Source organism: Bos grunniens, chromosome 3 (assembly GCF_055505025.1).
Source record: "Bos grunniens cultivar Pamir isolate PY7600 chromosome 3, Bosgru_T2T1.0, whole genome shotgun sequence".
NCBI lineage: Eukaryota > Metazoa > Chordata > Mammalia > Artiodactyla > Bovidae > Bos > Bos grunniens.
Window position 1 is genome coordinate 69377065 of NC_141167.1, and position 14858 is coordinate 69391922.

A 14858-nucleotide genomic window follows, 5' to 3' on the forward strand; every position below is an offset into this window, starting at 1 on the left:
TTACAGGGTAGAATCAAGATTGCCAGGAGAAATATCAGTAACCTCAATGTGCAGATGACACCACCCTTATGGCAGAAAGCAAAGAGAAATTAAAGACCCCCTTGGTGAAGGTGAAAGAGGAGACGGAAAATGCTAGCTTAAAACTCAACATTCAAGCCAAAGCAATCTTAAGAAGATTGGAACTGGAAGAATCAACCTGCCTGACTTCAGACTATACTACAAAGCTACAGTCATCAAGACAGTATGGTACTGGCACAAAGACAGAAATATAGATCAATAGAACGAAGTAGAAAGCCCAGAGATACATCCATGCACCTATGGACACCTTATGTTTGACAAAGGAGGCAAGAATATACAATGGAGAAAAGACAATCTCTTTAACAAGTGGTGCTGGGAAAACTGGTCAACCACCTGTAAAAGAATGAAACTAAAACACTTTCTAACACCATACACAAAAATAAAATGGATTAAAGATCTAAATGTAAGACCAGAAACTATAAAACTCCTAGAGCAAAACATAGGCAAAACACTCTGACATAAATCACAGCAAGATCCTCTATGATCCACCTCCCAGAGCAATGGAAATAAAAGCAAAAATAAACAAATGGAATCTAATTAAACTTAAAAGCTTTTGCACAATGAAGGAAACTACAAGCAAGGTGAAAAGACAGCCTTCAAAGTGGGATAAATAATAGCATATGAAGCAACTGACAAAGAATTAATCTCAAAAACATAAAAACAGCTCATGTAGCTCAATACCAGAGAAGGTGATGGCACCCCACTCCAGTACTCTTGGCCTGGAAAGTCCCATGGACGGAGGAGTCTGGTAGGCTGCAGTCTATAGGGTCGCAAAGAGTTGGACATGACTGAGGAACTTCACTTTCACTTTTTACTTTCATGCATTGGAGAAGGAAATGGCAACCCACTCCAGCGTTCTTGCCTGGAGAATCCCAGGGACAGGGGAGCCTGGTGGGCTGCCATCTATGGGGTCACACAGAGTTGGACACGATTGAAGCAACTTAGCAGCAGCTCAATACCAGAAAAATAAACGACCTAATCAAAAAATGGGCCAAAGAACTAAACAGACATTTCTCCAAAGAAGACATACAGATAGCTAACAAACACATGAAAAGATGCTCAACATCACTCATTATCAGAGAAATGCAAATCAAAGCTACAATGAGGTACCATCTCATGTCTATCAGAAGGGCTGCTATCAAAAACTCTACGAACGATAAATGCTGGAGAGGATGTGGAGAAAAGGGAACCCTCTTATACTGTTGGTGGGAATGTGAACTAGTACAGCCACTATGGAGAACAGTGTGGAGATTCCTTAAAAAACTGGAAATAGAACTGCCATATGACCCAGCAATCCCACTGCTGTGCATACACTCTGAGGAAACCAGAACTGAAACAGATACGTGTACCCAATGTTTATCACAGAACTGTTTACAATAGCTAGGACATGGAAGCAACCTAGATGTCCACTGGCAGATGAATGGATAAGAAAGCTGTGGTATATATACACAATGGAATATTACCCAGCAATTAAAAAGAACACATTTGAATCAGTTCTAATGAGGTGGATGAAACTGAAGCCTATTATACAGAGTGAAATAAGTCAGAAAGAAAAACACCAATACAGTATATTAAAGCATATATATGGAATTTAGAAAGATGGTAACAATGACCCTATATGTGAGACAGGAAGAGACACAGATATAAAGAACAGACTTTTGGACTCCGTGGGACAAGGTGAGGGTGGGATGATTTGAGAGAATAGCACTGAAACGTGTATATTACCATATGTGAAATAGATCTCCAGTCCAAGTATGATGCATGAAACAGGGCACTCAAAGCCGGTGCACTGGGACAAACCAGAGGGATGGGATGGAGAGGGAAGTGGGAGGGGAGTTTGGGATGGGGGAAACACGTACACCCATGGCTGATTCATGTCACTGTACGGCAAAAACCACCACAGTATTGTAAAGTAATTAGCCTCCAATTAAAATAAATTAAAAACAAAAAACAAAAAACAGCATTCAAAAATCTAAGATCATGGCATCCCGTCCCATCAGTTCAGTTTAGTTCAGTTCAGTCACTCAGTTGTGTCCGACTCTTTGCGACCCCATGAATTGCAGCACACCAGGCCTCCCTGTCCATCACCAACTCCCGGAGTTTACTCAGACTCATCTCCATTGAGTCGGTGATGCCATCCAACCATCTCACCCTCTGTCCCCTTCTCCTTCTGCTCTCAATCTTTCCCAGCACCAGGGTCTTTTCAAATGAGTTAGCTTTTCGCATCAAGTGGCCAAAGTATTGGAGTTTCAGCTTCAAAATCAGTCCTTCCAATGAACACTCAGAACTGATCTCCTTTAGGATGGACTGGTTGGAACTCCTTGCAGTCCAAGGGACTCTCAAGAGTCTTCTCCAACACCACAGTTCAAAAGCATCAATTCTTCAGCTCTCAGCTTTCTTTATAGTCCAACTCTCACATCCATACATGACTACTGGAAAAACCATAGCCTTGACTAGACGGACCTTTGTTGGCAAAGTAATGTCTCTGCTTTTTAATATGCTGTCTAGATTGGTCATAACTTTCCTTCCAAGGATTAAGCATCTTTTAATTTCATGGCTGCAGCCACCATCTGCAGTGATTCTGGAGCCCCCAAAAAATAAAGTCTGCCACATCTATTTGCCATGAAGTGATGGGACCAGATACTATGATCTTAGTTTTCTGAATGTTGAGCTTTAAGCCAGGCTTTTCACTCTTCTCTTTCACTTTCATCAGGAGGCTCTTTGGTTCTTCTTCACTTTCTGCCATAAAAGTGATGTCATTTGCATATCTGAGGTTATTGATATTTCTCCCAGCAATCTTGATTCCAGCTTGTGCTTCATCCAACTCAGTGTTTCTCATGATGTATGCTGCTGCTGCTGCTGCTAAGTCACTTCAGTCGTGTCTGACTCTGTGTGACCCCATAGATGGCAGCCCATCAGGCTCCCCTGTCTCTGGGATTCTCCAGGCAAGAATACTGGAGTGGGTTGTCATTTCCTTCTCCAATGTATGAAAGTGAAAAGTGAAAGTGAAGTCGTTCAGTTGTGTATGACTCTTAGCGACCCCATGGGCTGCAGACTACCAGGCTTTGCTGTTATTGGGATTTTCCAGGCAAGAATACTGGAGTGGGGTGCCATTGCCTTCTCCGGATGTACTCTGCATATAAGTTAAATAAGCAGGGTGGCAATATACAGCCTTGACGTATTCCTTTTCCTATTTGGAACCAGTCTGTTGTTCCATGTCCAGTTTTAACTGTTGCTTCCTTATTTGCATACAGATTTCTCAAGAGGCAGGTCCCATCACTTCAAGGCAAATAAATGGAGAAAAAATGGAAACAGTGACACTTTACTTTCTTTGGCTCCAAAATTCCTGCAGTGACTGCAGCCATGAAATTAAGACACTTGCTCCTTGGAAGAAAAGCTATGACAAACCTAGATGGTGTGTTAAAAAGCAGACACATTACTTTGCTGACAAAGGTCTATATGGTCAAAGCTATGGTTTTTGCAGTAGTTGTGTACGGATGTGAGAGTTGGACCATTAAGAAGGCTGAGTGCCAAAGAATTGATCCTTTCAAATTGTGGAGCTAGAGAAGACTCATTGAGAGTCCCTGGGACAGCCAGGAGATCAAGCCAGTCAATCCTAAAGGAATCCAGTCCTGAATATTCATTGGAAGGACAGATGCTGAAGCTTCAATACTTTGGCCAGCTGATGCAAAGAGCCAACTCATTGGAAAATATCCTGATTCTGGGAAAGACTGAAGGCAGGAAGAGAAGGGGACGACAGAGGACGAGACTGTTGGATGGCTTCATCGACTCAATGAACATGAGTTTGAACAAACTCCAGGACAGGGAAGCCTGGTGTGCTGCAGTCCATAGGGTCACAAAGAGTTGGACAAGACTGAGCAACTGAACAACACTCAGTTACAAACTCTTAAACTTAATATACTACCTTTCTGTGATGACTTCAATTTATCCTTATAGAGCAGCATATAGCATATCCCTATACATTCTCAATCTTTTTTCCTTGTGTATCATGGGATTAATGACACTGCTCTGAGGTATGCTATCTAAATAATGGCTATAATTCCATTTTATTTTCTCCAATTCAAATGCTGTAACAGGGATCTTAATCTGCTCCAATATTAAAAAAAAGTAATAAATCATTCCAAAACTTTAGCATCTTAACCAATACAAGTTAACAAATTACTGATGATACACTGGACAACTAATCATGGGTCATAAGTCTATAAATGACACCAAAACATTATTACTAATTAATGTCTTAACCCAAATATTCCTGGTCCAAAATCATCTATGACAACAGAAAAGCCAAGAAATCAGTTGAAATTGACAATCAGTTTGAAAACCTGTAGTAACTGATGAGATTTTGTCACCCTGTTGGCATCTGCCTATTGCCCTATTGTTCAGCTGTGATCCTATTAACATGTAATGTTTTAATATTTCCTTTCCAACCTAAGTTGGCTTGTCCTTCATTAGAACAAAGATAGGCAATGGCACCCCACTCCAATACTCTTGCCTGAAAAAATCCCATGGACGGAGGAGCCTGGTAGGCTGCAGTCCATGGGGTCGCTGAGAGTCGGACACGACTGAGTGACTTCACTTTCACTTTTCACTTTCCTGCTTTGGAGAAGGAAATGGCAACCCACTCCAGTGTTCTTGCCTGGAGAATCCCAGGGACGGGGGAGCCTGGTGGGCTGTCGTCTATGGGGTCACACAGAGTCGGACACGACTGAAGTGACTTAGCAGCAGCAGCAGCAAGCATTGGGAAACAGAAAATAAAGTTGAAGAACACCACATAAACTGTCTAAGCCAAGTCCTGAGGATTTGATGATCTTTTTCCTTATTGCTTTGTTTAGGGTTTTATCTCCCAGAAGAGGCCCAGTCTTTCACTTTTCTACATCTCATAGCACCTCAAACATAGCTATTGCAGCTCTATTTTCCAAATAAAAAATCTGAACACATTACCTGACAATATCTAACAGATTGTCTGACAATACACCAAAACAACTGAAATTCAGGACTATGTCACAGAGTTGTAAGATCATCTCCAGGGTTAATAATTCCCTGGTGGGAAGGGACTTCCCATAGGGTCCCATAGGACTCAGCAATACAGTCCTACTCATGACTGTTAGGTGAAGTCTGAAGGAACTAACAATACTTTGTATTGTTAGAAGAGCAACCATATGTTCCATATTTGCTGATGCCAGTCCTGATTAACAACTGTCATTCTATTTGGATGCATTCTTTCACTCTCAAAAGTGTTCCAGTCTGAATTACATGGTCACATTATTTATGAATGATTCTTCCATATATGTGTTGAACCTCAAGCTGACTTTAAGTTTTTTAAAGTAAAAGTCTTTAAAGTCTTTAAAAGTCTTATTCAGTCAATATTTGAATAAATAAAAGAATAAGTGAGCAATAAATAATTTACTCAATGATTCACTAAAAAAGAATACATAGAAAACTTAGAATTAAAATGATTCACTTGTGAAAATCCTTAAAAGCCAGTATTTAACAGACTCCCTATTCCCCAATTCATATTTCCTTTAGTGTCACATTTTTATTTCCACCCCTGATTACTGCTTGCCTATTGAACCTGCCTATCACACTTGGCCTTTGGAACACTGCCCTTTCTGTTTCCAAAAGCTGCCATCATCACTCCTTGTCCTGAGCTACTCTTTGACCATTACTTTCAGTCTTTACTTTAGCCAAAAGTAACTTGAACAAACCAGAAATGCAAATAAATGAAAGCCAAATAGGCAAGAATCTATTCTATTTTTTAAATTAAAATATGTCAAACTTCAGTTATTCCCTTATACCTGAATTCCATGTTTACCAAGTATATACCTGAAATGTCATTCTGTTGATCCCTTATTTTTTATTTATAAATTTACCAAAGATAAAACTAAAATGCTGTAAAAATAACAAACCAAAAACAGACTGCTATTTTTTAAAGCAGACTTACTTTTCAGCTTCATCTGTTTTTTCAAAAAACAAATTATCCAAGGAAAACACGGAGTCATTTGATTCCAACATTGTTAAAAGCTGGACTTTGTCATAAATCTAAAAAATACCAAAATCCATTTATAGCCCATTTACAAAGATGTAGAAAAAATTTTTTCTAGATCCATAAACTATAATTATTAATTTCCTAAAATAATCACAGGTTTTCTTCTGCAATTTCCTCCTAAGTGCTTAAATATTCAAATACATTACACTGTTATCCACTCATTCATACATAGTCACACAAGTATGCCTCTCTTCATGCTGCACAAATGCTTAAAATGTGTTTTCTTCCACTCTCCACCTGACATATTCCTACCCATACTTCGTGGAAAAGGTCAATGTCATTTCTTCTTCAAAGGCTTCTCTGAATTTGTCCTCTTATGGAAAACAAAATTAGTGACTCCTTTTGGGCTCTTAAAATACTTTGTTCATACCATTATTTTTGAGTATAGTGCATTTTACTGTGATATTGTATAAGACAGTACATTTTATTGTGAATGTGTGTGTTTCTAAAAATATACTGTGTACATATGCAGGGATTTCCTTCAAAATCAAGGAACAGAGTAGACTTACTTCTAAATAAATAGGAAAATGTTAAGGAATACTGATGAAAAAAATTGGCAATGAGTTAGTAATTGCTAATGCTACATAATAGGTACGTGGAGTTCCTTAGAATGCTGTCTATTTTTATATGTGTTTGAATTTTTCAAAATAAAAAAATTAACAAGTTTAACACATATATATTTATATTCATATTATATAACACACACATATATATGCTTAAAAAGATAATTTTTACATTCAGTGGTGTTATCTAAATGTAAAGTATAAAAACATTCAGTATTGGCTACCTGAAAAAATAACAAAAATCTGGGCTTCCCAGGTGGTGCAATGATAAAGAATCCACCTGCCAATGCAGGAGACACAAGAGACTCAGGTTCGATCCGAGGGTAGAGAAGATTCCCTGGAGGAGGAAATGGCAAACCACTCCAGTGTTCTTGTCTGGAAAATCTCATGGACAGAGGAGCCTGGTGAGCTCCAGTCCATGGAGTTGCAAAAAGTTGGACACACTCGCACACACAAATAGAACCATGTCTATGGATACATACAATTCTTCCCCCTGCACATCAACACTACATCTCAATTTTTTTTCTAATTTCTGAAACATAAAACTCTACACGATAAAACACGAAATCAGATGCACATATCATAAAATATAAGCCACGTTTCTATTTATTCTGTGATAGTTAATATACTGAAAATCGTTCCTTAGGAAGGAAACTAAAATCAAAGACACTATATGAGCGCCATCTCGTGGAGAAATCCACATTACCAAGTCAGAGCTACTGCTGCTATGGCTGTTAAGTCGCTTCAGTCGTGTCCAAGTCTGTGCGACCCCATAGTCGGCAGCCCATCAGGCTCCCCCGTCCCTGGGATTCTCCAGGCAAGAACACTGGAGTGGGTTGTCATTTCCTTCTCCAATGCATGAAAGTGAAAAGTGAAAGTGAAGTCGCTCAGTCGTGTCCGACTCTTGGCGACCCCATGGACCGCAGCGCACCAGGCTCCGCTGTCCATGGGATTTTCCAGGCAAGAGTACTGCAGTGGGGTGCATTGCCTTCTCCGACCAAGTCAGAGCAAGTCCCTTCAATTTTGAGCCCTCCGTGATGTGATGAAGAGAATCATTATTACATCAGGAAGTATGTAGAGAAAAATGTTTCCATATGTACCCCTTTACAAAATGTACTAACAAAGGGCTAAATCTGATTACATTAGAACTGTTCTTACTTTATCAGAATATTGTGGGGGTTTTCATTTGTTTAGTTATTGGGCTTTTCTCCTTTCCATCTGTTTAGCATAGTTGCCCTCTTCATTTTTCTCAATTTATTAATCATTTGCTGCTAAGTCGCTTCAGCAGTGTCCAACTCTGTGCAACCCCATAGACGGCAGTCCGCCAGGCTCTCCAGTCCCCGGGATTCTCCAGGCAAGAACACTGGAGTGGGTTGCCATTTCTTTCTCCAATGCATGAAAGTGAGAAGTGAAAGTGAAGTCGCTCAGTCATGTCTGACTCTTAGCAACCCCATGGACTGCGGCCCACCAGGGTCCTCCGTCCATGGGATTTTCCAGGCAAGAGTACTGGAGTGGGGTGCCATTGCCTTCTCCGATTTTACCTTCTACAATCCTTATTGTATAAAATGTTCAGATCCATTAGTTATCTCTTAAAACTTTTACCCTCAGAAATACACATTTCAAAAGTGCAGAAACCTAGATAATAAATACGGATTTGCCAGAAATCGGTAGTCAGTGAAGACAGACCAACATTCACTGGAAAAACCAACCGTCACAAATGACTGCAGGGAAGTAAGTTGGCAAAGAGAATGAACGTGGGAACAAATTACCACCCTGAGTCTCAGCCAGGGAGAGGTCTGTACAGTCGGAGGCCTGATCTCCACCACCTGCCCGGTGAGACGCAGGGGGCCGAAAAGCTACAGCAGGAACCGAATTGGGGTCTGAGGTAAAAACACCCCCCTGATGTACCCTAAATCCGAGCAAGCCCACCCCAGACTCCCGGGCGCGCGGCGGAAGTCTTCAAGCCGGGCGAGTGACCACGACGCGGGCGCGAGCGCCGCCACTGGGCCGGGGAATCTAGGGTCGCGTCGCTGCGGACTCACCGCTACATGCGCGCCGCCCTCCCGCTCCGCCCCGGGCGTGAAACACACTTTGGAATAAACACGCGGGACTCCGGGAACCGCCAAAGCAACGCACGATTCCGCTAGCGTTGTGGGCCGGCGGCCTTCCAACCCGTCCCTCACAAGCCGGAGCCGCCTCAGGCCTCGCCTCGCACCTTCTGACTGGAAGGCGGCTGAGGAACCGCGCGGGCTGGGGCGGGGACGGGGTCCTGCCGGCCGTACTACATACACCTCCCCGCGCCCGTCTCCTGCCGCTCGACTCTTGCTTTGGAAAATCGACCACTTCCCAGCAGCCAACCTGGCCTCCCTCCCCGCTGGGTCCCTGTTCTCCCATCTTTTCCTTCCTGTGAGAGCCCCGGGTCCCAGTCCCCACCTTCCCCAGCGGGCGTCCAGGTTCCGCCGAACTCACCTCTTCGCCGGCCCTGGGAGCCGAGCGCCTATTCACCGGCCCGGAGGACCCCCAGCCTGGCTAAGCCGAGCTCTAAGCAATGGATCGCCGGAGCCCCCAACCTCTCCCTTCCCGCCTCTCCCTGTTTTCTCCAGAAGTTTATAATCCCTTTTAAATTATGGCTTTCCGGATATTGTTGCCTATTTTCATTGAATAAAATGCTTAATCCTTCCCTCAGCTCTTGGTAATTTTAGTTTCCCTCCTTAAGAATTGGTCTATCTGAGGTACCTCATATAAGTGGATTTATGGATTTAGATGGTGTTTATCTTATGTCTGGCCTATATCATTTACCATGATGTTTTCAGAGTTTATCCATGAGGTAGCAAGTATCAGAGTTTTATTTCTTTTAAGGTGAGCTTCCCTGATAGCTCGGTTGGTTAAAAATCCGCCTGCATGCAGGGGCTGCTGCTACTGCTGCTAAGTCGCTTCAGTCGTGTCCGACTCTGTGCGACCCCATAGATGGCAGCCCATTAGGCTCCCCGGTCCCTGGGATTCTCCAGGCAAGAACACTGGAGTGGTTTGCCATTTCCTTCTCCAATGTATGAAAGTGAAAAGTGAAAGTGAAGTCGCTCAGTCGTGTCCGACTCTTAGAGACCCTGGTTCAATCCCCATCAATTCCTAGATGGGGAAGATCTGCTGGAGGAGGGATAGGCTACCCACTCAAGTCTCTTGGGCTTCCCTTGTGGCTCAACTGGTAAAGAATTCGCCTGTGATGTGGGAGACCTGGGTTTGATCCCTGGGTTGAGAAGATGCCCTTGAAAAGGGAAAAGTTTCCCACTCCAGTATTCTGGCCTAGAGAATTCCATGGACTGTGTAGTCATGGGGTTGCAAAGAGTCAGACACGACTGAGCGACTTTCACTTGCATTCCATTTGTGGTATTGGAGAAGACTCTAGAGAGTCCCTTGGACTTCAAGGAGATCAAACCAGTCAACCCTAAAGAAAATCAGCCCTAAATATTAACTGGAAGGGCTGAAGCTGAAGCTCCAATACTTTGGCCACCCGATGTGAAGAACTGACTCACTGGAAAAGACCCTGATGCTGGGAAAGATTGTAGGCAGGAGGAGAAGGGGAGGACAGATTATAAGATGGTTGAATGGCATTACCTACTCGATGGATATGAGTTTGAGCAAGCTCCGGGAGTTGGTGATGGACAGGGAAGCTTGGCGTGCTGCAGGCAGTGTCCATGGGATCACAAAGAGTCAGACAAGACTGAGTCTATGAAACTGAATTCCATTTGTACATATATACCACATTTTGTTTACCCATTCATTCATGGATGGTCATTTGTGTTGCTTCCAACCTTTTGGCTGTTGTGAATAATGCAGCTATGAAAAAATGGTATATAAAACTCCATTCTGGAACTTATGGTTGGGCGGGGGGATAGTTGGGGATTGACATGTACATGCTGCTATGTTTAAAATGGATAACCAACAAGCACCTACTGTGCAGCAGGGAACTCTGCTCAATATTATATAACAAACTAAATGGGAAAAGAATTTGAAAAACATGTATAACTGAATCACTTTGCTGTACCCCTAAAACCAGTGCAACATTGTTAATCAACAATACTATACTCCAATATAAAATAAACAAATTTTTAAATAAATAAAAAGCACATGAGGCAGAAAAAAATAATCTTGTTCTCAGTCCCTGTTTTCAATTATTTATATATATACCTAGGAGTGGAAAATCTACTTTTGTTTTACTGACTACGCCAAAGTCTCTGACTGTGTGGATCACAACAAACTGTGGAAAACTCTTAAAGAGATGGGAATACCAGACCACATGAATTGCCTCCTGAGAAATCTGTATGCAGGTCAAGAAGCAACAGTTAGAACTGGACATGGAACAACAGACTGGTTCCAAATTGGGAAAGGAGTACATCAAGGCTGTATATTGTCACCCTGCTTATTTAACTTATATGCAGAGTACATCACATAAGTTGGATGAAGCACAAGCTGGAATCAAGATTGCCAGGATAAATATCAATAACCTCAGATATGCAAATGACATCACTTTTATGGCAGAAAGTGAAGAAGAACCAAAAAATCTCTTGATGAAAGTGAAAGAGGAGAGTGAAAAAGCTGGCTTAAAGCTCAACATTCAGAAAACAAAGATCATGGCATCCAGTCCCATTACTTCATGGCAAATAGATGGAGAAACAGTGGAAACAGTGACAGACTTTATTTTCTTGGGCTCCCAAAACACTGCAGATGGTGACTGCAGCCATGAAATTAAAAGACGCTTTCTCCTTGGAAGAAAAGCTATGACCAACCTAGACAGCATATTAAAAAGCAGAGACATTACTTTGCCAACAAAGGGACATCTAGTCAAGGCTATGGTTTTTCCAGTGGTCATGTATGGATGTGAGAGTTTGACTATAAAGAAAGCTGAGAGCTGAAGAATTGATGCTTTTGAACTGTGGTGTTGGAGAAGACTCTTGAGAGTCCCTTAGACTTCAAGGAGATCCAACCAGTCCATCCTAAAGGAAATTAGTCCTGAATATTCATTGGAAGGACTGGTGCTGAAGCTGAAACTCCAATACGTTGGCCACCCGATGAGAAGAATTGACTCATTGGAAAAGACCTTGATGCTAGGAAAGATTGAAGGTGGGAGAAGGGGACGACAGAGGACGAGATGGTTGGATGGCATCATCGACTTGATGGATGTGAGTTTCAGTAAGCTCCAGGAGTTGGTGATGGACAGGGAAGCCTGGCGTGCTGCAGTCCATGGGGTCACAAAGAGTCGGACACAACTGAGCAGCTGAACTGTAATGAACTGAAGGACTAATGATGTTGAGTGTCTTTTAATGTGCCTTATGGCTTTTTAAATATTTTCTTTGGGGAAGTGTCTATTCATTCAGTTCAGTTCAGTCGCTCAGTCATGTCCGACTCTTTGTGACCCCAAGAATTGCAGCACACCAGGCCTCCCTGTCCATCACCAACTCCCGGACTTCACTCAAACTCACGTCCATCGAGTCAGTGACGCCATCCAGCCATCTCATCCTCTGTTGTCCCCTTCTCCTCTTGCTCCCAATCCCTCCCAGCATCAGGGTCTTTTCCAATGAGTCAACTCTTCGCATGAGGTGGCCAAAGTATTGGAGTTTCAGCTTTAGCATCAGTCCTTCCAAAGAACATCCAGTACTGATCTCCTTTAGAATGGACTGGTTGGATCTCCTTGCAGTCCAAGGGACTCTCAAAAGTCTTCTCCAACACCACAGTTCAAAAGCATCAATTCTTCGGCACTCAGCTTTCTTCACAGTCCAACTCTCACATCCATACATGACCACAGGAAAAACCATAGCCTTGACTAGACGGACCTTTGTTGACAAAGTAATGTCTCTGCTTTTGAATATGCTATCTAGGTTGGTCATAACTTTCCTTCCAAGGAGTAAGCGTCTTTTAATTTCATTCACCATCTGCAGTGATTTTGGAGCCCAAAAAAAAGTCTGACACTATTTCCACTGTTTCCCCATCTATTTCCCATGAAGTGATGGGACCAGATGCCATGATCTTCGTTTTCTGAATGTGAGCTTTAAGCCAACTTTTTCACTCTCCACTTTCACTTTCATCAAGAGGCTTTTTAGTTCCTCTTCACTTTCTGCCATAAGGGTGGTGTCATCTGCATATCTGAGGTTATTGATATTTCTCCAGGCAATCTTGATCCCAGCCTGTGCTTCTTCCAGCCCAGCGTTTCTCATGATGTACTCTGCATATAAGTTAAATAAGCAGGGTGCCAATATACAGCCTTGACACACTCCTTTTCCTATTTGGAACCAGTCTGTTGTTCCATGTCCAGTTCTAACTGTTGCCTCCTGACCTGCATATAGGTTTCTCAAGAGGCAGTTCAGGTGGTCTGGTATTCCCATCTCTTTCAGAATTTTCCACAGTTTATTGTGATCCACACAGTCAAAGGCTTTGGCATAGTCAATAAAGCAGAAATAGATGTTTTTCTGGAGCTCTCTTCCTTTTTCCATGATCCAGCAGATGTTGGCAATTTGATCTCTGGTTCCTCTGCCTTTCCTAAAACCAGCTTGAACATCTGGAAGTTCACGGTTCACATATTGCTGAGGCATGGCTTGGAGAATTTTGAGCATTACTTTACTAGCATGTGAGATGAGTGCAATTGTGCAGTAGTTTGAGCATTCTTCAGAATTGCCTTTCTTTGGGATTGGAATGAAAACTGACCTTTTCCAGTCCTGTGGCCGCTGCTGAGTTTTCCAAATTTGCTGGCATATTGAGTGCAGCACTGTCACAGCATCATCCTTTGGGATTTGAAAGAGCTCAACTGGAATTCCATGACCTCCACTATCTTTGTTCGTAGTGATGCTTCCTAAGGCCCACCTGACTTCATATTCCAGGATGTCTGCCTCTAGGTGAGTGATCACACCATTGTGATTATCTTGTCATGAAGATCTTTTCCCTACAGTTCTTCTGTGTATTCTTGCCACCTCTTCTTAATATCTTCTGCTTGTCCATACCATTTCTGTCCTTTATCGAGCCCATCTTTGCAAGAAATGTTCCCTTGGAATCTCTAATTTTCTTGAAAAGATCTCTAGTCTTTCCCATTCTGTTGTTTTCCTCTATTTCTTTGCATTGATCACTGAGGAAGGCTTTCTTGTCTCTCCTTGCTATTCTTTGGACTCTGCATTCAGATGGGTTTATCTTTCCTTTTCTGCTTTGCCTTCACTTCTCTTCTTTTCACAGCTATTTGTAAGGCCTCCCCAGACAGCCATTTTGCTTTTTTGCATTTCTTTTATATGGGAATGGTCTTGATCCCTGTCTCCTGTACAATGTCACGAACCTCCGTCCATAGTTCATCAGGCACTCTGTCTATCAGATCTAGTCCCTTAAATCTATTTCTCACTTCCACTGTATAATCCTAAGGAATTTGATTTAGGTCATACCTGAATGGTCTAGTGGTTTCCCCTACTTTCTTCAATTGAAGTCTGAATTTGGCAATAAGGAGTTCATGATCTGAGCCACAGTCAGTTCCCGGTCTTGTTTTGCTGACTGTATAGAGCTTCTCCATCTTTGGCTACAAAGAATATAGTCAATAATATAATATAACACAATATAACACAATAATATAATGTAACAACAATATAATCACTGATTTCAGTGTTGACCATCTGGTGATGATCCATGTGTAGAGTCTTCTCTTGTGTTGTTGGAAGAGGGTGTTTGCTATAACCATCCATTGCTAATATTTGTGCTATTTGTTTATCATTATTTTATTATTATTATCTTTTATTATGTATTTTTAAAATATTCTGGATATTAACATGATTTATAAATATTTTCTCCTATTCAGTAGGTTTTATTTTTGCTTTCATGATAGTATCCTTTGATACACAAAAGTTTTTAATTGGGTGAAGTCCAATTTATCTTTTTTTTTCCTTCTTTTGTAACCTGTGTTTTGGTGTCATTACTGTGAATTCACTCCCAAATTCCATTACTTGAAGATTTACTCCAATGTGTTCTTCTGAGAGTTTCAATTTTAGCTCTTAAGTTTAGGTCTTTGATCCATTTTGGGCATACCATAGACCAACAAGTTTTATTTATTTCAAATAAAGGAGGGGGTGTTTTGAAAGACTGGAAGAACTTGAAAAACAAAAAATAAATGTTTATGACACAGGAAA

The 14858-nt window shown here is 41.8% G+C and overlaps 1 protein-coding gene across 1 annotated transcript in view; it reads right to left on the reverse strand.

Moving 5' to 3' along the window:
• Positions 1-6134, reverse strand: part of HFM1 (helicase for meiosis 1) — a 110523-nt gene extending 104389 nt beyond the window's left edge. Inside the window, exon 1 of the mRNA XM_086394430.1 lies at positions 6041-6134. Coding sequence (XP_086250556.1) covers positions 6041-6111 — 71 coding nt within the window. The 5' untranslated portion in view covers positions 6112-6134. The remainder of the gene's footprint in view (positions 1-6040) is intronic.
• Between the last annotated feature and the right edge of the window lie 8724 nt (positions 6135-14858).